The sequence below is a fragment of the Biomphalaria glabrata genome, chromosome 9, assembly GCF_947242115.1.
Source record: "Biomphalaria glabrata chromosome 9, xgBioGlab47.1, whole genome shotgun sequence".
In the NCBI taxonomy this organism is placed as follows: Eukaryota; Metazoa; Mollusca; class Gastropoda; family Planorbidae; genus Biomphalaria; species Biomphalaria glabrata.
This window is the reverse complement of record NC_074719.1, coordinates 26,866,843-26,891,117: the sequence shown is the minus strand read 5'-3', so window position 1 is coordinate 26,891,117 and position 24,275 is coordinate 26,866,843. Positions and strand designations below refer to the sequence as shown.

Genomic DNA, 24,275 nt, shown 5'->3' with positions numbered 1-24,275 from the left:
TTAGTACTGCAACTTTGATGGATATCATTCAAATCTAATGTAGTCGAATATTCATTTTTTTTGTCTAACCAACACTTCGTTTAGTTTTTGGCGGCAAAAGTTGAGAGTTATGTTTGGGTTCTTCGACAAATTCGCTGCTGTCTAAGGCTGGTTGTGCCCTTGCCACCTCGTGTATCCAACACAGGGCATCATTACTGCATCATTACTGCATCATTACTGCATCATTACTGCATCATTACTGCATCATTACTGCATCTATTTGGTTCGTGTTCTTTTGGTAGCATTGCGAGATAAGAATTGAAGAATGGTGCATGAATGAAATGGGAGAACACAATTGTTAAGGATGATAAACAAATGTTTCAAAGCATTGAATTGAGTAGGTCTACAGTCTACACAATCTTTTTCAGTAATAAAACAGTTAAACCCACAATACGTAATCGCTTTAAGGATATAAGTAGAGCCACTGGTTTGTAATAGACTATTTGAACTGGTTGATTCTCTGTTTCATAGTTTCTTCTTTTCATTGTTATGGCACGTGACACGCGTGTTCAAATTTAAAATGCGCCCCCGCAGACCGGATACAGTTGGGCATCACTGGCTTATTGCATATAAGATTACGGAAGATCTATGTCAGCTTAAGTCAGTGGACTGAAGAAATGTATACGTGTATTTCTTGAAAAACTATTTATTGTCATTTATTGTAGATTTGCATAGCTAGCACATTTGCTATTCTCAAGTGCTTTGAGACTGTTATTTCTTCAAAGTTGTTTTGCAAAAAAGTATATAGATTGGCAAATTGATCACAAAAATCTAACTTAGACGTACGTATAAAAAATAATTTAAAAATAATTTAAGGTTTATGAAATTACATAAACATAAAAACAAATATACACACATATGATGGCTGCCTATTCATTTTGTACGCGCTCTGTACTACTGTTTGATAGTCCCCATCGTCCTTCAGGACCTTTGGGCTGGGATGTAATATTCTTCAAATCTAAAGACATCCGAAACATGTCAACCAAACATTTATAAAGAAATTCTAAGAAAGTCTCAGCCAAACCTCGACAGTTCCTGGCTTTGTTTTGTCAGCGATGTACAATTATGTGGGTCATACTTTGGGAGCCTTGTAACATCACTTGAAATACTTCACTATTTCTCCTAATTCATTACATTCAAATATACCTCTAACATGTTTTGTTTTGTTTCCTTCCTTAGGCCTATCCATTACAAGGTTAGATTGATGGAATCTTTTTTTAAACAAGCGGAAATTTTCTGAAAAATAATGATGTATACTTCGACCCACTTTTGCCACATAAAAACATGATGATTGTTCAGAATTTCATTTTAATATTGCTACAATTGCACTACTTTTGGCATAAAGCAGGTAATTTTAAATATACTCTACTGTAGGTCACAATTAAGGTTCTTTTTTTTTGTCGTTCTTATAATATTAACATTATTGGTTTAGACGCCAATAAAATGAAATTATTTAAAAATACATTTCAAAAAGCTTTTATGAAGTGTAACTGTATTAATTAGTTTCAATAATTATTGTATTTAAGTGTATAATAAATCTAGACTAGTACAATCAATCCACGCGATTAGATATAAGTTTGCCCATTGTTAGCTTTTAGTTTTCTCACTAATCTATGATCCCATCACTTGTCTGGACCAGTTAGAAAAGAGGGAAGGAATAATACGGTATATGTCTTAGTTACCACCATCACCTTTTTTAAAACTAGAAAAAAAAGGTTGTACGACTTCAGGTAATCATTCTCGGTTCCCGGTCACTTCATCCCCGGTCACTTCATCCCCGGTCATTTCATCCCCGGTCACTTCATCCCTGGTCACTTCATCCCCGGTCACTTCATCCCCTGGTCACTTCATCCCCGGTCACTTCATCCCCTGGTCACTTCATCCCCGGTCATTTCATCCCCTGGTCACTTCATCCCCGGTCATTTCATCCCCTGGTCACTTCATCCCCGGTCATTTCATCCCCTGATATTTTCATCATCTGATCATTTTTATCTAACAAATTGTAATTTTAAAAATCATGAAATGAGCAATATTTAATGTATTCATTTTTTATATAAATGACAAAATTGTAACACGTTAATGTTTAAAAGGAATTAAAGCAAAACTTATACAGGCGACATGAGGAAAAAAAATAAAACCTTATTTCAAGGCTAAAAATGACGCGCCCATTTTCAAGAAAGAGCGATTGAAAAATAAAATAAAGTGAAACATGGTCGTACTTTCACCACACCTTGGTCTTTGATGATAAGTTAATAGCGGCACGGTCATAATTATTCTAATCGCACTTCTATCTCTCAAAAGATTCCCACTACTTGCACCACACCTTGGTCTTTGATGATAAGTTATCAGCGGCATGATCATAATTATTCTAATTGCACTTCTATCTCTCGGGTTATTTTTTTACTACTTCCACCAAACCTTGGCCTTCGATCCGGATAATATTATGATATTACAACCCCCACATCCAATAGAAGCGCTATAGCTAAGTACACACCCAGATTTACAATAGCTAAGTACACATCCAGATTTACAATATAATATAAGATTTCTCATTAAGAAAACAAAGTGGAAGAGGAAACATTATACAAGCATTAGTAACAAGTCATAAAATGTCAAAAAGCATTCTACATAATCATATTTATACATAAAATATTTAATTGGGGATGAAATGACCGGGGATTAAGTGACCGGGGGATGAAGTGACCAGGGGATGAAGTGACCAGGGGATGAAATGACCGGGGATGAAGTGACCGGGGATGAAGTGACCGGGGATGAAATGACCGGGGATGAAGTGACCGGTCACCTTCATTCTCGGCCACCTCAATGCACGCGTTGGATCTGACAACTCTGCATGGGACAAAAGTATTGGGTGTTTTGGTATCGGAAAAGTAAATAAAAATGAACAAAGGCTCCTCGAGATCTTCTCACTACACTCCCTCTGTGTCACTAATACCTACTTCAAGACTAATACACAGCACAGAGTATCTTGGTGGCATCCTCGCTCCAAACACTGGCACCAACTAGATCTAATCATGGTAAGACAAAAGTGCTTAAAATTTGTCAAGCGTACCAGGTCCTACCACAGTGTAGACTGTGACACAGATCACTCCTTGGTATGTAGTAAGATTAATCTTCTCCCTAAAAAAATCCACCATACCAAGCAGATTGGAAGACCCCAATCGGATGTAAGCAAGATGTGCCACCCTGATCTCCAGATACAGTTTGCGGAATCTTTTGAACGCGAGTATAAAAATGTCTCTGGAAATACAGCAACAGAAAAATGGTAACACCTGTTAGACACCTTATTTATATAGGTTAGTTATTTAGCGACGCACCATAGAAGACGCATATTGAACGGGACTAGTGACGTTTGGGATATGTTGGGTTAGAGACCGGAAAATCAGTTAGCGATAGAATATTCCAGGGTAACGACGTGTTTAGTGACAGAGACTTCTACTGTGGCCTTTTATCAGAATAAATCCATGTGAACTTGTTCATCAGTGTTGACTACATCTCTTCACTTGTTAAAACAGGTGTTGTTTTATTCTATATGTATTGTTGTTCAACTACACGGAATACACCCGGACAATTACACCCAAACGCCTGCAGAGTAATTGGTTGACTTCAAGACAGCCTGAATAAGCAACATCACAGTGGCGACCCCGAACCTCGAAGCCGGACCCCTGATGAAGCCGAACATCGAACCGGACCTCGAAGCAGAACGTTTACTCAGGTGAGGGTCGTGCACTCGAAGTTATAAAGTTTCATCGGAGTACGGCTGAACACAGCATCATCGCAGAGTGACTTTGTTCTAGATCTACAAGCAGTCGTCGCCTGTTTGATCGCACGTTCAACGAGCCGTTAACTCAGGGTGACCTTCGTCAGGACAGTAATCATCGCAACGCCTGATCTTCATATGCTGAATCGACCTACAACCAGAGAAACCGTTCATTCATAACGGGTGAGAGATCGTTAGTGAACCTGTTGGACATATTTTTTTTCTTCGTCATAGGAGCCACATCGAGTATCAAGTTTTACCTCGTCAGTTTCGAGAAGGACAGTTTGCCCGCTGTCAGAAGTATTGTGAGTACTACAAGTTTGGTAGCTAACTAAATCGCTCTGTCGTCTTACCCTTTGAGAGATTCTTGTGGAGCAGTTTGCTCATTGAACCGGTTGCTTGCCACTTTTATAACGGTCACTGTGTTTAACCTTTGGAAGGTTAGTGAAATCGTATTTGCTGGACATTGATCTATTTAGTATACGTCGGTCTAGACCATATCTAGACTTGTTAGCAGTGAAGTAGTGGAAACAGCTACATCCACTTAATTTCGTTGAAAACCGTTAATCGTCTAACGGAACGTCGTCGGAGGTGACCTTGGTTTCACCTAGTCTACATTGGACAGTTTGGTCTAGTGAAGCAGAGTACAACAGCAAACTTCGTCGTACTACCAGAGTAGCAGCAGAAGCAGTGAACTATTTTAGAAAACCGTTATTCGTCAGCCCAGATCAAGTCATCGTCAAGAAAGTCGTTATTCGTCAGCCCAGATCAAGTCATCGTCAAGAAATTCGTTATTCGTCAGTCGTCCAGATCAAGTTGTCGTCAAGAGACTGTTATTTGTCAGTAGTCGTCTACACAAGTCAAGTCGTCGCCAGAAGAACCGTTAACCTATTCGTCAGTAACTGTGTACACAAAGTCGTCGGAACTACACATACGGTCATCAACAGTCGCCGAAGGAACTGAAACATTTTGCTGTGGCATATCAGGACATCTGTGACATTACGTGGATACTGGTAGCACCGGAGAACAGAGTCAGAACTGGAAGAGAGGCAGTGGAATTTGTTGTGATCTAGCATATTCGGGAGTCCGAACAAAGGGATCTTTCTTATCAAAAGCTAAGTGCCATTTTTCTTATTAGTGTATGTTTAGATTGCCCTTAGAAATAGATTTTGTCTAAATTTGGTATGTTAGCCTGAGTAAAATTCAGGTGGTGCTGAAGCCTTAAACCCGTTCGGGGAAGAAGACATAATTTAGATGAAAAGCTATATTATACGTTTAGAGTTGTAATTGTTTTGTTTGTGTAAACGTCATATCCGTTGTTGCCTAGTTACTTCGTGACGTTATCATTGTGTGCCATATTGTCATATCCCAACCCATAGCGATAGTCTCATTTACTTATTTCATTTGTTTATATTATTTTAAATTATTTATTTTTATTAATTTAATTAGATCTGTATTTTTTTTTCACTTAATGATAGAAAGTGCGGGTAGGATTCTTTTACTGTGAATCAGACTAAAATAATTTTAGTTTGAGCGGTTAAAATCAAATATGATTTTGCCATGAGAATAATGCCGAAACTGGCTATGTAGTCAAACACTGTCGTCTGGCTAAATATAGATCTACAAATTTTGTACATCTCTTTGGTACAATTAAATCATCTAGACTCTAATTTGAAATATTATTAATTGAAAGATGAATGAAGGTAGTACATTCTAGATATATATATCTTGTTGAAGATATATTTGACATTGTATACACATATTTATTTCGTATGGTTAAATAGAACCATAATTTCTGGATTGGATCTAAGAAATCTATGATAATCTATCTTATCTACTCTAGACTAGATCTAGACTCTAGACAGTCTTTGAATTTACTCTAGACACTTCAGTCACATCAAATTTTAAAATTGATCATAGTTATTCATACTAATAGTCATAGTGCTCTTGATAACTATAGATCTAAATAGTACTATTATATATACTATAATATACTAGATGTAAATTTGTGTGATACTAGATCTAATAAACAGATCTGAATATAACTCAGACTAGATTTACACATTTACTAAATCTATAGATAGAGACATAACACTTAAAACTGGTATAAAAGTGTGTAAAAACTTAAATATAAAATAAGTTTAAAGTATAGCCATAACTAATATAGGCTAAGTAAAAATATATATAAAATATAAAACACAATGGCTACATCATCATATGTGGACCTTAAGGAGGTTAAGGAAACAGCTATGCAGGATGGAAAGGCCATGGAGTTAAAAGGAAAAGACTTAGCAGCTTATGTACAGCAAGTTGTGAGGGAAGAAATGGACCGTCAAGATAAAATAAGGATCAGAAAGGAAGAACATGAGAAGCTAAAAGAGGACCAAGAAAGGCAAGACAAAGAGAGAGAAAAAATTAGAGAGCATGAAGCTAAAATGGAGAAGATGAGATTGGATGCAGCACAAGCCAGAGCTCAAACTGAACAAGGAAATAACACAAATAACTCAAATAATTCTACCACACAAAGAGACAACCATAATTCACAGACATGGCTAAAGAGAAAAATACAAAGTTTTGATGAACAGAAGGATGACATTGGTGATTTTCTGAAAAGATATGAGGCAAAAATGTCTACATTTAATATGCCTGAAGAAGAGTGGTCTGAAATACTGATAGACTTTGTTCATGGTCAAGCTCTAACAATATGTCAAAATCATGACCATCATATTGATGATAGCTATCAGGTTTTAAAAAGAGAGTTATTGAATGCCTATGGTCATAATGCTACAACTTTTAGAAAGAAATACTTTGACAATATACCATCATTAGAAATAGAACCCCAAACTACTATTAATATGGAAAAGGATTTCTTCAATAAGTGGGTAAAATTAGAAAAAGTGAATAGCTCTTATGAGGGATTAAAAAATTTTATTCTAGTGGACAACTTTGTAAATAAATGTGATCCTCAATTACAATCTTTTATTAGAGAAAGAAACTCAAAAACTATAGATGAAATAACAGAGATAATGAGAGTATACAAAAATGCCTATCCAAATAAACCATTTTCTGATAGGGATAAGAGCAAAGTAGATTTAATAGGATACACCAAAGAAAATGTTGATAGAAGTAGAAATAGAAACAGATCAAATAGTGGAAATAGAAAATATAGTGAAATAACCTGTTTTAAATGTCAAGGAAAAGGTCATATAGCAGCTAACTGTAGAAGAGGGAATAGTAGGTCTGGAAGTAGAAATAGATACAATGAACAAAATAACAGTAGATATAGGAGTAGAGATAGGAATGACAGGGGAAATTATAGAAATAGGAGTTACAGTAGGGAATACAAAAATAAAGGTACAGATAGGATATATTTCATGGAAGGAAATAGGAACAATTTTGCAGTGTACCCAGGGTTTGTAGATAGAATTCCGGTGGAATTAATCAGGGATTCAGGTTGTAACACTTTGGCAGTAAAAACTAAATTTGTCAAACCTCATTGGTATAAAGGGTTTACTAAGAAAGTAGAATTAGCAGATGGCACTGTAAGGGAATTTAAAGCTATAAGGGTATAGATTGAAACTCCATTTTTCACTGGTTATTGTGATGGCATTGCAATACCAGAAATGAGATATGATATGTTAGTAGGAAACATAAAAGGAGTTAAAGAATGTTCAAGAAAAGAATTAGAAGACTGGCAAAACAAATACAAAAACATAAGACAAAATCATGAAAACATAGAAACACAAAATATAACAAGTATGGTAATAACAAGATCAATGGATAAACAAGATGAGAAACAGGAAAATACAATAAATGTAATAAGTAATGATAAAGAAAAAGAAACCAGTAATATAATACAAATAGAAAATACAGATATTAAGGAAAGAGAGATAGAAAATGAAACACAAAATAGTCTTGAAACACAAATATTTCAAAGTGAAAAAGAAACAACACCCAAATTTGCATTAGAACAAATGAATGACAATATTATTGGGAAAATTTATTCAAGAATATCAGATAAAAACAATAATAATCCAATGGAGAAATTTTGTATAGAGAATAAAATATTATTTAGACAAACAAGTAATGATAACAAGAAAATAAAACAACTTGTCTTACCACAGAAATATTGGAAAGATGTTTTAATCATGACACATGATAATAATTTAGCAGCACATAGGGGAGTAAAGAAATGTTATAGGAATTTGTCAAAACAAGTATTTTGGCCCAAAATGAAAGCAACAATAAACAAATACATAAACTCATGTGACATATGTCAAAAGAGATCTAACAAAAGCCTAGTGAACAAAGCACCTATTCAAGAAATGGATGAACCTACAAAACCATTTCAGAAAGTATCTATTGATTTAATAGGTCCTTTAATTCAAACTGAAAATAATAACAAATACATTCTAACAGTAATAGACATGTTTAGTAGATACCCAGAGGCAATCCCATTATCAAATACAAGTGCAGAAAATATCATTAATGCCATAACTCAAAAAGTAATTACAAGACATGGTATACCTAAAATTATATTGAGTGATCAGGGATCTCAGTTTAAGTCAGAACAATTTAAGAAATGGACTAAACAATACAATATACAACACATATACTCTTCGGTTTACCACCCAGAGAGTAATGGTTTATGTGAACGATATGGTGGTTCATTAAAAAGATTACTAACAAAAATAATTCAGAATAATCAGAACAAGTGGGATCATTACATTAACTATGTACTATTTGCTCATAGAAACAACATCCATGAAGCAACACAATTTTCACCATATGAAATAATACATGGAAGAAAACCCAGAGATGAATTAGATGTTTTTAAAGAAAATCTAATAGACAATGAGAATAAATTAAATAATGACAGTGAAACAACAATCACAACAGAATTGAAAGAAATATGGACTCAAGCATATAACAACAACAAGAAGTACAAACAAAGTGCTCATGAGAATCTAAATAAGAAAAGACAATTGAAAACACTAGAAGTAGGAAACAATGTATTAATATTGATAAATGACCTGAAAAATAAAATTGGTAAACAATGGAAAGGTCCATTTAAAGTGATAAAACAAATTAATGATGTGAATTATCAAATTGAAATAAATGGGAAAATTAAAACATATCACATAAATAATTTGAAACTGTATCATGATAGAGAAGATGAGTTGATACAAAACATTCAGGAGGAAATAGAAAATAAATTTTCAGAAAGAGAAGAATGCTTGATGATAATAACAAATGAAAATCACAATGAAAATGATATTAAGGAAATACCTGTAATTGAAACAAAAGAGAATCAAACTTGGCAAAAGATTAATCTTAATAATTTAACTAAGGAAAAGTCAAAAGATATAACTAAAATAATACAGGAATACAAAGAAATTTTTTCCAGCATACCAGGAAAAACAAATATTATTAAACATGACATTAAAGTAACAGACCCAAAACCTATCAAGCTTAAGCCATATAGAATACCGCTACATTTACAAGACAAAGTAAAGAAAGAAATAGACAATTTACTAGAATCAGGTATAATTGAACCATCAACATCTCCTTATGCTTCACCAATTGTGATAGCCAAAAAGAAGAATGGAGATATACGGTTATGTATTGATTATAGGAAACTTAACAACATCACAGAATTTGACCCATATCCAATGCCAAATATAGAGGATATTTTACATAAATTAAATGGAGCAAAATTTTTTACTAAATTGGATTTAACTAAAGGTTATTGGCAAATACCTTTAACAGAAAATGCAAAACCTTACACAGCATTTGTAACACCATATGGTATTTTTCAATGGAATTATATGAGTTTTGGATTAGTAAATGCACCTGCCACATTTAATAGAATGATGAACATGATAATTGGAAACAAAGAAAATGTTATTTGCTATTTGGATGACATATGTATTTTTAATAATAGTTGGGAGGAACATTTGGTAGATGTAAAAGAAGTGTTCAAAATAATAAAAGAAAGTGGACTTACAATTCAAGCAGAAAAAGTAGAAATAGGATTGGAGGAAATAATTTTTCTAGGACATAAAGTAAATAACAACATGATTAGCCCTATTGAAGATAACATAAAGAAAGTACTTAATATTGAAATACCTACAACAAAAAGACAAATTAAAAGCATATTGGGAATAGTAAATTATTACAGAAAGTTTATAAAGAACTTAGCAGAAATAGTGAATCCATTAAATGACTTACTTAAAAAAGGAAAACCTCAAAAAGTAGTCTGCAATGAGGAATGTGTGAAAGCTATTGACAGAATTAAAGATGTTTTTAGTCATGAATTAATATTAAGACTACCCGATAAGGACAAAATATTTTATGTCACAACTGATGCATCTGGTAATGCTATTGGTGGTTGTCTAATGCAGAACTATGATAACTTACATCCTATATTATATGTAAGCAGAAAATTGTCAGAGGCAGAAAAAAAATATAGTGTCATTGAAAGAGAAGCCTTAGCTGTAATATGGGTAATTACTAAGCTAGAGAGTTATCTAATAGGAAGGAAATTTATATTATTAACTGATCATAAACCTATTCAGTATATACAGCAAAAGAGCATGAAAAACAGTCGTGTTTATAGATGGTTCTTAGCACTACAGGAATATAAATTTGAAGTGAAAGCTATTAGTGGAGCTGTGAATATTGTAGCTGATCTATTGTCTAGAATGACATTGAAGTGAAATAATTTTGTAAATAAACTATGATTATATTGAGTATGTAATATATATTAATATATTGACACCATTTATATGTTATGGAAAAGGGAGACAAGTAAATTTGATGTTAAGCATTTGAAAGTAAGTATGAATATTTTTTTTTGTGTGAATCATTTCATATATCATTGACGAAAGTTAGTTCTATGGAAAAGGGTGAGTATAGAAGAAAAATGGACAAAAGCGTATAAAAGAATGGTAAGAAAAAATTTATTGAATGTGTAAATAAAGTCTATAATTGTTTTTTGAAATATTGTATTTTATCAGATTACTGCCAGTGAAGAACACTTGTGACGTGTGACGTGCCCATAAGATGCCACATTTTCTTTTATGACGAACTGTGTACTAATGAAGATGATTCTGGAATGTTATGAACATTGACATTGAATATGAGGAACTGTCAAGTCAAGATGAAGATGTCAAGATGAAGATGTCAAGATTTTATGTTTGTTGTCTTCCCCTTAAATTGAAAATGCCCTTGTAAGACTTGACAGTAGTGGAAAAATATTGACATATTTTTTTTTCAAGGGGGGGAGGAATCTGTTAGACACCTTATTTATATAGGTTAGTTATTTAGCGACGCACCATAGAAGACGCATATTGAACGGGACTAGTGACGTTTGGGATATGTTGGGTTAGAGACCGGAAAATCAGTTAGCGATAGAATATTCCAGGGTAACGACGTGTTTAGTGACAGAGACTTCTACTGTGGCCTTTTATCAGAATAAATCCATGTGAACTTGTTCATCGGTGTTGACTACATCTCTTCACTTGTTAAAACAGGTGTTGTTTTATTCTATATGTATTGTTGTTCAACTACACGGAATACACCCGGACAATTACACCCAAACGCCTGCAGAGTAATTGGTTGACTTCAAGACAGCCTGAATAAGCAACATCACACACCTCAAGTCCACCATACAAAAGACTTCTTTGGACATCTTTGTTAGAAAAACTACAAAACAAAATGGTTGGTTTGATTCTAAATCAGCTATTTTAGCACCTGTCATCAGAGCAAAGAAAGATGCACTCGCTACATAAAAGGCAAAACCTACCCAACGCAACTTGTTAAATCTGAAAGTAGCTAGAGCCACTGTACAGAGGACAGCAAGGATATGTGCCAATGAATATTGGGTAGAGCTCAGTAAAAATATTCAGCTCGCAGCTCAAGTGGGCAACATAAGAGGGATGTATGAAGGAATCAAAAAGGCTCTCGGACCCTCCCAAAACAAGACAGCACCTCTTAAATCAACCACTGGGGAAATTATCACAGACAAGTGCCAACAAATGCACAGATGCGTTGAACATTACTCTGAACTCTATGCCACAACAAGCTCAGTCTCTGCCTCAGCCCTTAAGGCTATCATACAATTACCCACAATGAACGAGCTAGACAAAATACCAACCCTGTTAGAGCTCAACAAAGACATAGACAACATTGCTGCCCGCAAAGCACACGGATGCGATTGTATCCCCCCAGATCTTCTAAAACAATGCAAAACTACACTAATCCAACCTATACACGAACTGCTTTGCAAATGTTGGCAAGAAGATGCTGTGCCACAGGATCTGCGGGATGCAAAGATCATCACCCTGTACAAGAACAAAGGCGACAGAAGCGACTGCAACAACTACAGGGGAATCTCTCTCCTAAGAATAATAGGCAAAGTCTTTGCTCGAGTGATACTTTCCAGGCTACAAAAACTCGCTGATCGAGTCTATCCAGAATCACAGTGCGGCTTTCTCTCAGGAAGATCCACAATTGACAGGATTTTCTCCATTCGTCAACTTCTGGAAAAGTGCAGAGAGCAAAGAAGGCCTTTGTACATCGCATTCATCGACCTGACAATGGCCTTTGATCTAGTCAGCAGAGAAGGCCTCTTTAAAATCTAACAGTTAATAGGCTGTCCACCCAAAGCTACTATAGATTATTGTTTCCTCCCCCAAATTATGATGGGTACAGTAAAGTTCAAGGGCGCCTGCTCCGAAAGTTTCAATATAAACAGCGGAGTCAAACAAGGATGTGCCCTCACCCCCACCCTCATTGGAATATTTTTCTCAATGCTAATCCACCACGCGTTTGACAAGTCCACCGAAGGCATAAATCTTCATTTCAGATTCGACGGCAAACTTCTAAATGTTGCTAGACTGAGGGCTAAAACTAAAACCAAAACAACCCTCATAAGAGATATGCTTGCTCTTCGCAGACGAGGCAGCGGTGGTGGCACACTCACAAGAGGAACTTCAGTTACTAATGTCCCGCTTCTCTCAGGCCTGTAAGGAGTATGGCTTAACTATTAGTAAAAAAAAAACAAATGATATGGGACCACCTGCTTACAACACCACCCTCGATCCTTATAGACTTTAACAAGCTGGATGCGTAAATGAATTCTGCTATCTGGGATCCACAATTCAAGATGACCTGTCTCTAGAAGAGGAGATAAAAAACGCATAGGGAAGGCTGCCTTGACCTTCGCTAGACTCAGGTCAAGAGTTTGGTAAAACCAGAAGCTCACTACAGTGACCAAAATGAAAGTCAACAAGGCATGCGTTATGAGTACACTACTGTGTGGTATTGAATCATGGACCACTTAGGCAAAGCAAGAGAGAAAACTTAACTCATTCCATTTGCGATGTCTCCCTAGGATCTTGAAAGTCACTTGGAAAGAAAAAGTGTGCAATACTGAGATCCTTGCACGAACAGGTATTCCCAGTATCTTTACAGTCCTCAGACAACGCCGTTTGCGCTGGCTTGGACATGTTCGCCGGATGGAGGACAAACGCTTCCCGAAAGTCATCCTCTATGGACAACTCACGACTGGCTCAAGAGAGACTGGTCGCCCCCACCTCCGTTACATAGATGTAATAAAACGGAACCTCAAATCAGTGAACATCAATACTGACCATTGGGAAGACATAGCTCTAGACAACACCAAATGGAGAGAGACAGTGACCAAAAAAGCTATGGGTAGCGAAAGAACATAGGCCTCAGCCCTGGAAGAAAAACGTACAATGCGGACAATGGCCAGCTCCTCTACCACCGAAGCAAAAGCCACCTTAACCTGCGATATTTGTGGACGGGAGTGTCTCCATTTGATCAATATTGATTAACAGATAATCTCCTGTTTTTTTATTTTTTTACGTAAATCTAATATAGATTACATCTAGATTCTAGCTCTAAAAGTAAATCTAGAATAGATCGTAAGAGTTCTAAATCAGAAGTCTAGGTCGAGTGTTAGATCTAGATGTCCATAGAATGAAAAATACCACTAAATAATCGCAGAAGCCTACGTTGCCCTTTGACCAAATTAGTAACAACGTAGGTTCACGGAGCTGACGGTGTCCAAATAACAAGTTCGAGTCCCGGTTCAAACCAAATAGTTTGTTTTTCATTAATGTTGTAATATTTGATTCTAATGTAAGTTGTATTGTCTTTTAGAAAAAAAATGTATTTTTTATGTTTTTCTATAATTGTAATGGAATTCGCCACTATGGAAGCTCATTGCTAATCAATACGTGTTTGGACTAAATCCTCATCTGATGAACATTACAACCCAAAACCACAAGAACCATACAATCGTATATAGATATATGTAAACATGGCTACATTGCAAATGGTATCGACAGCTATTGAGACGCTAGTAAGTAATAAAGAAACAGACACTAAAGAAACAGACACTGAAGAAACAGACACTAAAGAAACAGACGTTGTAGACAGCGGAGTGTTGTATTCCCGTTCACCAAGCAATGGTCTTATCGGTACGTTTTATAGTGAATCTAACATTGACTAACATAGTGTTTTTATCAGAGTTATTATGATGGTGTAGTTCATGGGGGTAGCTAGGGGACCCTCCCCCCCTCTCAGGAAATGAAAATGTTTCGGAGGTTAGTGACTGATCTTTTGCTTTAATTTAGTTTTTTTTAGGTGAAATTTTAATACTTAACCATCACTTGCCCTAGCACAGCCAAGGGGGTTTTGAGTTTAAAACCACATACCAAGGGGTTTTGAGTTTGAAACCCCATACCAGGGGGTTTTGAGTTTAAAACCCTATACCAAGGGGTTTTGAGTTTAAAACCTACTACCAGGGAGTTTTGAGTTTGAAACCTCTACCAGGGGGTTTTAAGTTTAAAACTCAATACCAGGGGGTTTTGAGTTTGAAACCCCTACAAGGGGGTTTTGAGTTTAAAACCCACTACCAAAGGGTTTTGAGCTTAAAACCCCCTACCAAGGGGTTTTGCAGTTAAATCCCCCTCATCTATAAAACAAAAAAATGCAAACGACAATCCCCAAATTCCAAGAGCACATCTAAGGAAGATTTTGATTTTAAACCCCTCTCCAAAATTACGATAAACTCCTCTTCAATATAAAAAAGCAAATTACAGACTCAAAATTGTATGAGCGTAGCCAAAGGGTTTTGAGTTTAAACCCCTCTTCAGCTTGGTTTGAAGCTAAAAATAACTTATCAATATAAAAAATAGCAAATTACGCACTCAAAATACTATGAGTATAGCCAAAGGGTATTTTAATTTAAACCCCCTGCCAGCAGGGTTTGAAGCTAAAAAATAAATTTTCAAAATAAAAAAAAAACAAATTTTACAATCAAAATGCTATGAGCGTAGCCAAGCCTATTGGGTGTTTTGAGTTTAAATTTCCCTTTAGAGGGGTTTGATGTAAAAAAATACCTCTTCAATATAAAAAAAAAACAAATTACACACTAAAAATCTTTGAGCGTAGCCAAGCCAAGGGGGAATTTTGAGTTTCAGACTCTCTCTCCTCCAGATGGTTTTTTTTTAAGTTTAAAACCCCTCAATATAGTTTTGAGTTTAAAATCCCCCTACAGAGCGTTTTAAGGTTGAAAGCCTCTCTCTTCAATATTATTTCTTAAGCAAACTAGTCACCAGATTCTATGACCGCAGCTAAATGGGGTTTTCAATAAAACGAAAACAACAAGTCCAGAGATATTTTAGTTTAAAACTCCCCAACAGATGATTTTGACGATAAAACTTCCATTTTCGATATAACATCTAAAGCAAAATAGTCACCTAATTCCAAGATCGTAGTCAAGAGAAGTTATACATGTCTACCAGTGGCTGGGCTCCATTGATAAAGTGCAATGAATAGTCATCTGCCGAAATTGAAAAGCACTAAATGTGGCTCTACAAAGATGGCTAAGATGGATTTTAGGAGTCAGTTATAGAGATCGGGTCTAAATCAAAGAAATCCTTTGCCAAAGAGGGAGTCGACCCGTTAGTAAGGTTGTGACAGAGCGTCGCATGAGGTTTGCGAGACATGTTCTCCGACAAAATGAATTACGCATAATATGAGTTGCGATGACATCCTAGTACAACTTGGCGCCACACTTTCATAGAGGTCCTCAGAGCAGGTGGGAATAGGCTTCAGACATTGTCAGTGACAGATTTTTGTGGAAACAGCTTGCCAGCAAATGCGACGAACGGTGCGGGAAGATCTAGGTCAGTAAAAATAGCACATTAGGTTTTTGAAATAAAACTTTTTAATAGCAAAATAATGCACTCAGATTATGCATTTAGTTAGCTTTCAATACCAAAAATAGTGCTTGGCGGCGGGGCTCCGCCCCGCACTGGGGAAGCTGTCAGCGCTCCCCCAGACCACTTGCTGGCATGGGCGTGGAGTCTACAACTTTTTCACTAACTCCAGGAAGAACCTATTCAAGGGCACAATAAACGTCTTCCGAAAGAATGAAGGGTCAGAATGTAATAAAGATTAATTATGTACACACACACACATCCATCCTTACAAACACACATATATATAGTTTTTTTTTTTTTTTGGGGGGGGGGGGGGGGGAGCCCATTATATAGTATCATAGTGTTTTAAACTAGGATGTAGATTACTTTCAGTTCTGGAAGATTACCCAAAACATGTAAAACAAGAAAAAAAAATTAACAGGATTTACATTTTCCCTAGTGTACAAACACTAAAATCATAGCACTAACATTTTCCCTAGTGTAAAAACACTTAAATCATAGCATTAACATTTTGCCTAGTGTTCAAACACTTAAATCATAGCATTAACATTTTGCCTAGTGTTCAAACACTTAAATCATAGCATTAACATTTTGCCTAGTTTACAAACACTTAAATCATAGCGTTAACATTTTGCTCGTGTGTAAACACACATTTGCTACCAACAGAACCAAAAGACTGTGAAACGTTGCACACTCTCAACCACAGATTAGAAAGTGACTTGAAGGAACTTCCGAAACTGAAGAGAGAAAACAAACATTTGGAGGCGGAGCTGCGGAAATCTGAGGTAAACAATTTGATTGTGAAGACTTGATTTAGAGGTAAACAATTTGATTGTGAAGACTTGATTTAGAGGTAAACAATTTGATTGTGAAGACTTGATTTAGAGGTAAACAATTTGATTGTGAAGACTTGATTTAGAGGTAAACAATTTGATTGTGAATACTTGATTTAGAGGTAAACAATTTGATTGTGAAGACTTGATTTAGAGGTAAACAATTTGATTGTGAAGACTTGATTTAGAGGTAAACAATTTGATTGTGAAGACTTGATTTAGAGGTAAACAATTTGATTGTGAAGACTTGATTTAGAGGTAAACAATTTGATTGTGAAGACTTGATTTAGAGGTAAACAATTTGATTGTGAAGTCTTGATTTAGAGGTAAACAATTTGATTGTGAAGTCTTGATTTAGAGGTAAACAATTTGATTGTGAAGTCTTGATTTAGAGGTAAACAATTTGATTGTGAAGTCTTGATTTAGAGGTAAACAATTTGATTGTGAAGTCTTGATTTAGAGGTAAACAATTTGATTGTGAAGTCTTGATTTAGAGGTAAACAATTTGATTGTGAAGACTTGATTTAGAGGTAAACAATTTGATTGTGAAGTCTTGATTTAGAGGTAAACAATTTGATTGTGAAGACTTGATTTAGAGGTAAACAATTTGATTGTGAAGTCTTGATTTAGAGGTAAACAATTTGATTGTGAAGACTTGATTCAGAGGTAAACAATTTGATTGTGAAGTCTTGATTTAGAGGTAAACAATTTGATTGTGAAGACTTGATTTAGAGGTAAACAATTTGATTGTGAAGTCTTGATTTAGAGGTAAACAATTTGATTGTGAAGACTTGATTTAGAGGTAAACAATTTGATTGTGAAGACTTGATTTAGAGGTAAACAATTTGATTGTGAAGTCTTGATTTAGAGGTAAACAATTTGATTGTGAAGACTTGATTTAGAGGTAAACAATTTGATTGTGAAGACTTGATTTAGAGGTAAACAATTTGATTGTGAAGTCTTGATTTAGAGGTAAACAATTTGATTGTGAAGACTTGATTTAGAGGTAAACAATTTGATTGTGAAGACTTGATTTAGAGGTAAACAATTAGATTGTGAAGACTTCATTAGGAGGTAAACAATTTGATTGTGAAGACTTGATTTAGAGGTAAACAATTTGATTGTGAAGACTTGATTTAGAGGTAAACAATTTGTTTGTGAAGACTTGATTAGAGATAAACAATTCATTGTGAAGACTTGATTGAAAGGTAAACAATTTGATTGTGAAGACTTGATTTAAAGGTAAACAATTTGATTGTGAAAATGTGATTTAGAGGTAAACAATTTGTTTGTGAAGACTTGATTAGAGATAAACAATTCGTTTGTGAAGACTTGATTGAAAGGTAAACAATTTGATTGTGAAGACTTGATTTAAAGGTAAACAATTTGATTGTGAAAATGTGATTTAGAGGTAAACAATTTGATTGTGAAGACTTGATTTAGAGGTAAACAATTTGATTGTGAAGACTTGATTTAGAGGTAAACAATTTGATTGTGAAGTCTTGATTTAGAGGTAAACAATTTGATTGTGAAGACTTGATTTAGAGGTAAACAATTTGATTGTGAAGACTTGATTTAGAGGTAAACAATTTGATTGTGAAGACTTGATTTAGAGGTAAACAATTTGATTGTGAAGACTTGATTTAGAGGTAAACAATTTGATTGTGAAGACTTGATTTAGAGGTAAACAATTTGATTGTGAAGACTTGATTTAGAGGTAAACAATTTGATTGTGAAGACTTGATTTAGAGGTAAACAATTTGATTGTGAAGACTTGATTTAGAGGTAAACAATTTGATTGTGAAGACTTGATTTAGAGGTAAACAATTTGATTGTGAAGACTTGATTTAGAGGTAAACAATTTGATTGTGAAGACTTGATTTAGAGGTAAACAATTTGATTGTGAAGACTTGATTTAGAGGTAAACAATTTGATTGTGAAGACTTGATTTAGAGGTAAACAATTTGATTGTGAAGACTTGATTTAGAGGTAAACAATTTGATTGTGAAGACTTGATTTAGAGGTAAACAATTTGATTGTGAAGACTTGTCTAAGAATCTTTTTAAAACTTGTGTTTTCTCCCTTGTAAACTAGTGCATCCTTCGATTTGTAAATAAAATGCACACAGAAACACAGCCTCAAAAATATTTGCATTTAATTATCTTATCTATATTATAAGCACAAAGTCGTCTATTGACTCATCCCTAAGTCTTCGACCTGTGGGGAACGAAAAAAAAAAAAAGAAACTTTTACGATCTAAATCAGAGCGGTTACATTTACTAAAAGCATTTTACACCCAATAAGGTTTTTAAGCTTATGTTTGTGCATTTATTTCTCTCTGACGCGAAACTTGCTTGTTTGGAACCTGTATAACAAACATTGTTTGTTTTCATACGAAGCCGACATTTGGTTGAACCGAGGCCCTTCGTTACAGAAGGCCTGCACACTGCAACGTCACAACCTGTGGGTAGTTTAGGCCAGTAGCTCGTCGTCACGTCGTACAGACCTGCGACTTCGGTTGAATACATGTTTTTGTGTGTAAAAAAATTTAAAACAACAAAATGATTTATAAATATGCAATGATAAAAAGTCTCATGCTGAAATTCATTAGAGAGCCTTTAAAACTGATTGCATTTAGGATTATTTACCAAGGCGTAGCGTAGAAAGGAGGTGAGATAGAAGTAAGTTATTCAGGTCACCGAATTCACGTGTACAAATTATAAGGTTGGGAGGGGCATCGGTATAAAGTGGTTCTTGTCAATGAGTTGTAACAGGTGGGTAATGCTAGTTATATTATATAATACAGAAGTTCATTCCCATCTAGTTATGCATGTTAATTAGAGATTTAACCGTTGTTAACAAGTTTGATTAGTGGAACTCAATCCATGATCTGATGGCAACAAGAAACAAAAAGAGAAAAACAGGAATCTCTCCTAGCACACAGAATCAGAAATGTGCCTCTGAGTATTTGTAGTAGGTTTGCTTTTTGAATTTGTAAATATACGGCTCAGTATTTTATGTATTATTACTTTACATTTTAGTTTTCAGTCCTAAAGTGTCTCTAAATTTAAGTGATTTTTTTTATGATGCTTCTCTTGCTAAAAGTGAATCTCCATTTTGTTATTAATCTCACACCATTTGATTTGTCCCGAGTTCCAGTTTCTTTTTCTTGTCTAGAGTTGAAGGGTCTCAAACAGAGGACGCATGTTCTCATCTTGCTCTAATCAAGGCCAATTTAACTGATACGGTTAAATAAAAGTGACTTAGACATTTAAAAAAATTGGAGCACATTGTAGTTGTTGTTGTTTTTGTATACATGAAACTTGTAGTTCCAATCAGCTGATATGACTCAAACACATTTATTCCAATCAGCTGACATGACTCAAACACATTTATTCCAATCAGCTGACATGACTCAAACACATTTATTCCAATCAGCTGACATGACTCAAACACATTTATTCCAATCAGCTGACATGACTCAAACACATTTATTCCAATCAGCTGACATGAATCAAACACATTTATTCCAATCAGCTGACATGACTCAAACACATTTATTCCAATCAGCTGACATGACTCAAACACATTTATTCCAATCAGCTGACATGACTCAAACACATTTATTCCAATCAGCTGACATGACTCAAACACATTTATTCCAATCAGCTGACATGACTCAAACACATTTATTCCAATCAGCTGACATGACTCAAACACATTTATTCCAATCAGCTGACATGACTCAAACACATTTATTCCAATCAGCTGACATGAATCAAACACATTTATTCCAATCAGCTGACATGACTCAAACACATTTATTCCAATCAGCTGACATGAATCAAACACATTTATTCCAATCAGCTGACATGACTCAAACACATTTATTCTAATCAGCTGACATGACTCAAACACATTTATTCCAATCAGCTGACATGAATCAAACACATTTATTCCAATCAGCTGACATGACTCAAACACATTTATTCCAATCAGCTGACATGACTCAAACACATTTATTTCAATCTGCTGACATGACTCAAACACATTTATTCTAATCAGCTGACATGACTCAAACACATTTATTCCAATCTGCTGACATGACTCAAACACATTTATTCTAATCAGCTGACATGACTCAAACACATTTATTCCAATCAGCTGACATGACTCAAACACATTTATTCTAATCAGCTGACATGACTCAAACACATTTATTCCAATCAGCTGACATGACTCAAACACATTTATTCTAATCAGCTGACATGACTCAAACACATTTATTCCAATCAGCTGACATGACTCAAAAACATTTATTCCAATCAGCTGACATGACTCAAACACATTTATTCTAATCAGCTGACATGACTCAAACACATTTATTCCAATCAGCTGACATGACTCAAACACATTTATTCCAATCAGCTGACATGACTCAAACACATTTATTCTAATCAGCTGACATGACTCAAACACATTTATTCCAATCAGCTGACATGACTCAAAAACATTTATTCCAATCAGCTGACATGACTCAAACACATTTATTCCAATCTGCTGACATGACTCAAACACATTTATTCCAATCAGCTGACATGACTCAAACACATTTATGTCTACATATAGTCCATGTATGAACAAGAGAGATTAACACGTGAAATGCAAGAGACACGACTCACTGAGTTGGAGCAAAAACTGGTTAGTGCCAACTCTAAGACAAGGAATTGTCAGGAAAATCTTGAAGTTTTGCAAAGGAAGTGAGTTAAAAAATTTTGTTTAGTTCCTAAACCTAGTGGTCTTAAATGTTCTACTAACTACTAAATATTTTAAAAGTTATTTCCAGAATCTTATAGTTCCTTATATTGAAACATTATTTGCTACATCGTGGAAAGGTTTTGTGAAGCAGACATTTGTGTAAGTCACAAATAGATAATAGAGTGGTCATTCAAAAATATGACAATAGAATTAAAATACTTTAGGCTTCATTCTTTGAAGTACTTTATGCTTCATTCTTTGAAGTACTTTATGCTTCATTCTTTGAAGTACTTTATGCTTCATTCTTTGAAGTACTTTATGCTTCATTCTTTGAAGTACTTTATGCTTCATTATTTGAAGTAGTTTATGCTTCATTCTTTGAAGTATTTTATGCTTCATTCTTTGAAGTACTTTATGCATCATTCTTTGAAGTACTTTATGCATCATTCTTTGAAGTACTTTATGCATCATTCTTTGAAGTACTTTATGCTTCATTCTTTGAAGTACTTTATGCTTCATTATTTGAAGTATTTTATGCTTCATTATTTGAAGTACTTTATGCTTCATTCTTTGAAGTACTTTATGCTTCATTCTTTTAAGTACTTTATGCTTCATTCTTTTAAGTACTTTATGCTTCATTATTTGAAGTACTTTATGCTTTATTATTTGAAGTACTTTATGCTTCATTATTTGAAGTACTTTATGCTTCTTTATTGGAAGTACTTTATGCTTTATTATTTGAAGTACTTTATACTTCATTATTTGAAGTACTTTAAGCTTCATTATTTGAAGTGCTTTGTACTTTATTATTTGAAGTGCTTTATGCTTCTTGCACTGCTTCTATCAACTCACTCTGTCTGTCTGGAAACATTGTGTCCACCTTAGTTCTCCCACTTTTCAATCTCGGATGAACTTCAAACTTGACACAGTTATTCACATTGTATCTAACAACACATGAAATCATTTTAAAAAATTAAAAAAAAAAAATTTTAGCAATAGATCGTAATGAGTTCATGTGTTTTACACACAGACATGACTAGCTAAGGGGAGATAAGCTTGGAGTAGAGAATCGGTTGGTCGCCTTTAAAATGTGAAACTAAACATAGATAAATATAAATAGTACAACCTTCATAAGCACTTTTCTAGCTAAATGGATAGCATGACTGCCGTTCACCAATAAGGTTTGGGTAGAGAATCAGGTCATTGGCAAAAAAAAAATTGAAAAAACAATAGAATATAAACAGTACCACATTTTTCTAGCTCAATGGATGGCATGATAGCCATCCACCAAGGAGGTTTGAAACCTCGAGTTTGAATATAAGAATTTTTAAAATAGCTTTTGAAAAGCCAGCACGAGACCACCTCATCATCCCCACTCCAATGGTTCACAAGACATTGGACGTGGCACATGTAACCGATAGATATGATTGGTCTCTATTGAGAATGCTTAAAGCATGAAATGGTGAAATTGTGCTAAACAAGAAAAATCTCTAAACTTATTTCCAACTGCACAAAGGTATTATTGTTATTCTAGATCTGTAACAAATGAATTGCTACAATTACCATGCATTTAAGCTTTTTTTTTAAAAAAGGTATTTGTATATTTTATGTAATTAATGCCCTAGGTGCTTTGTTAATCAATGCACTAGATGATTTGTTAATCAATGCACTAGATAATTTGTTAATTGATGCGCTAGATGATTTGTTAATCAATGCACTAGATGATTTGTAATCAATGCACTAGATGATTTGTTAATTAATGCACTAGATGATTTGTTAATTAATGCACTAGATGATTTGTTAATCAACGCGCTAGATAATTTGTTAATTAATGCGCTAGATGATTTGTTAATTTATGCGCTAGATGATTTGTTAATTTATGCGCTAGATGATTTGTTAATTTATGCGCTAGATGATTTGTTAATTAACGCGCTAGATGATTTGTTAATTTATGCGCTAGATGATTTGTTAATTTATGCGCTAGATGATTTGTTAATTTATGCGCTAGATGATTTGTTAATTTATGCGCTAGATGATTTGTTAATTTATGCGCTAGATGATTTGTTAATTTATGCGCTAGATGATTTGTTAATTTATGCGCTAGACGATTTGTTAATTTATGCGCTAGATGATTTGTTAATCAACGCGCTAGATGATTTGTTAATTTATGCGCTAGATGATTTGTTAATTTATGCGCTAGATGATTTGTTAATTTATGCGCTAGATGATTTGTAAATTAATGAACTAGATGATTTGTTAATTTATGCGCTAGATGATTTGTTAATTTATGCGCTAGATGATTTGTTAATTTATGCGCTAGATGATTTGTTAATTTATGCGCTAGATGATTTGTTAATTTATGCGCTAGATGATTTGTTAATTTATGCGCTAGATGATTTGTTAATTTATGCGCTAGATGATTTGTTAATTTATGCGCTAGATGATTTGTTAATCAACGCGCTAGATGATTTGTTAATTTATGCGCTAGATGATTTGTTAATTTATGCGCTAGATGATTTGTTAATTTATGCGCTAGATGATTTGTTAATTTATGCGCTAGATGATTTGTTAATTTATGCGCTAGATGATTTGTTAATTTATGCGCTA

The 24,275-nt window shown here is 34.6% G+C and overlaps 1 protein-coding gene and 1 long non-coding RNA gene across 3 annotated transcripts in view; both read left to right on the top strand.

Moving 5' to 3' along the window:
- Window positions 1-1,234: 1,234 nt before the first annotated feature.
- LOC129928437 (trichohyalin-like) overlaps window positions 1,235-24,275 on the top strand; it is a 43,192-nt gene continuing 20,151 nt past the window's right edge. The window contains exons 1-4 of one of the 2 annotated variants that reach the window (XM_056042897.1): window positions 1,235-1,387; window positions 14,068-14,328; window positions 16,744-16,862; window positions 21,540-21,670. In XM_056042897.1, coding sequence (XP_055898872.1) covers window positions 14,169-14,328; window positions 16,744-16,862; window positions 21,540-21,670 — 410 coding nt within the window. In that variant the 5' untranslated portion in view covers window positions 1,235-1,387; window positions 14,068-14,168. The remainder of the gene's footprint in view (window positions 1,388-14,067; window positions 14,329-16,743; window positions 16,863-21,539; window positions 21,671-24,275) is intronic. The other variant, XM_056042898.1, reaches the window with a different exon arrangement.
- Window positions 1,409-11,314, top strand: LOC129928440 (uncharacterized). Its single transcript, XR_008779983.1, has 2 exons — window positions 1,409-5,520; window positions 10,837-11,314. It is a non-coding gene; the product is annotated as an uncharacterized LOC129928440 (long non-coding RNA).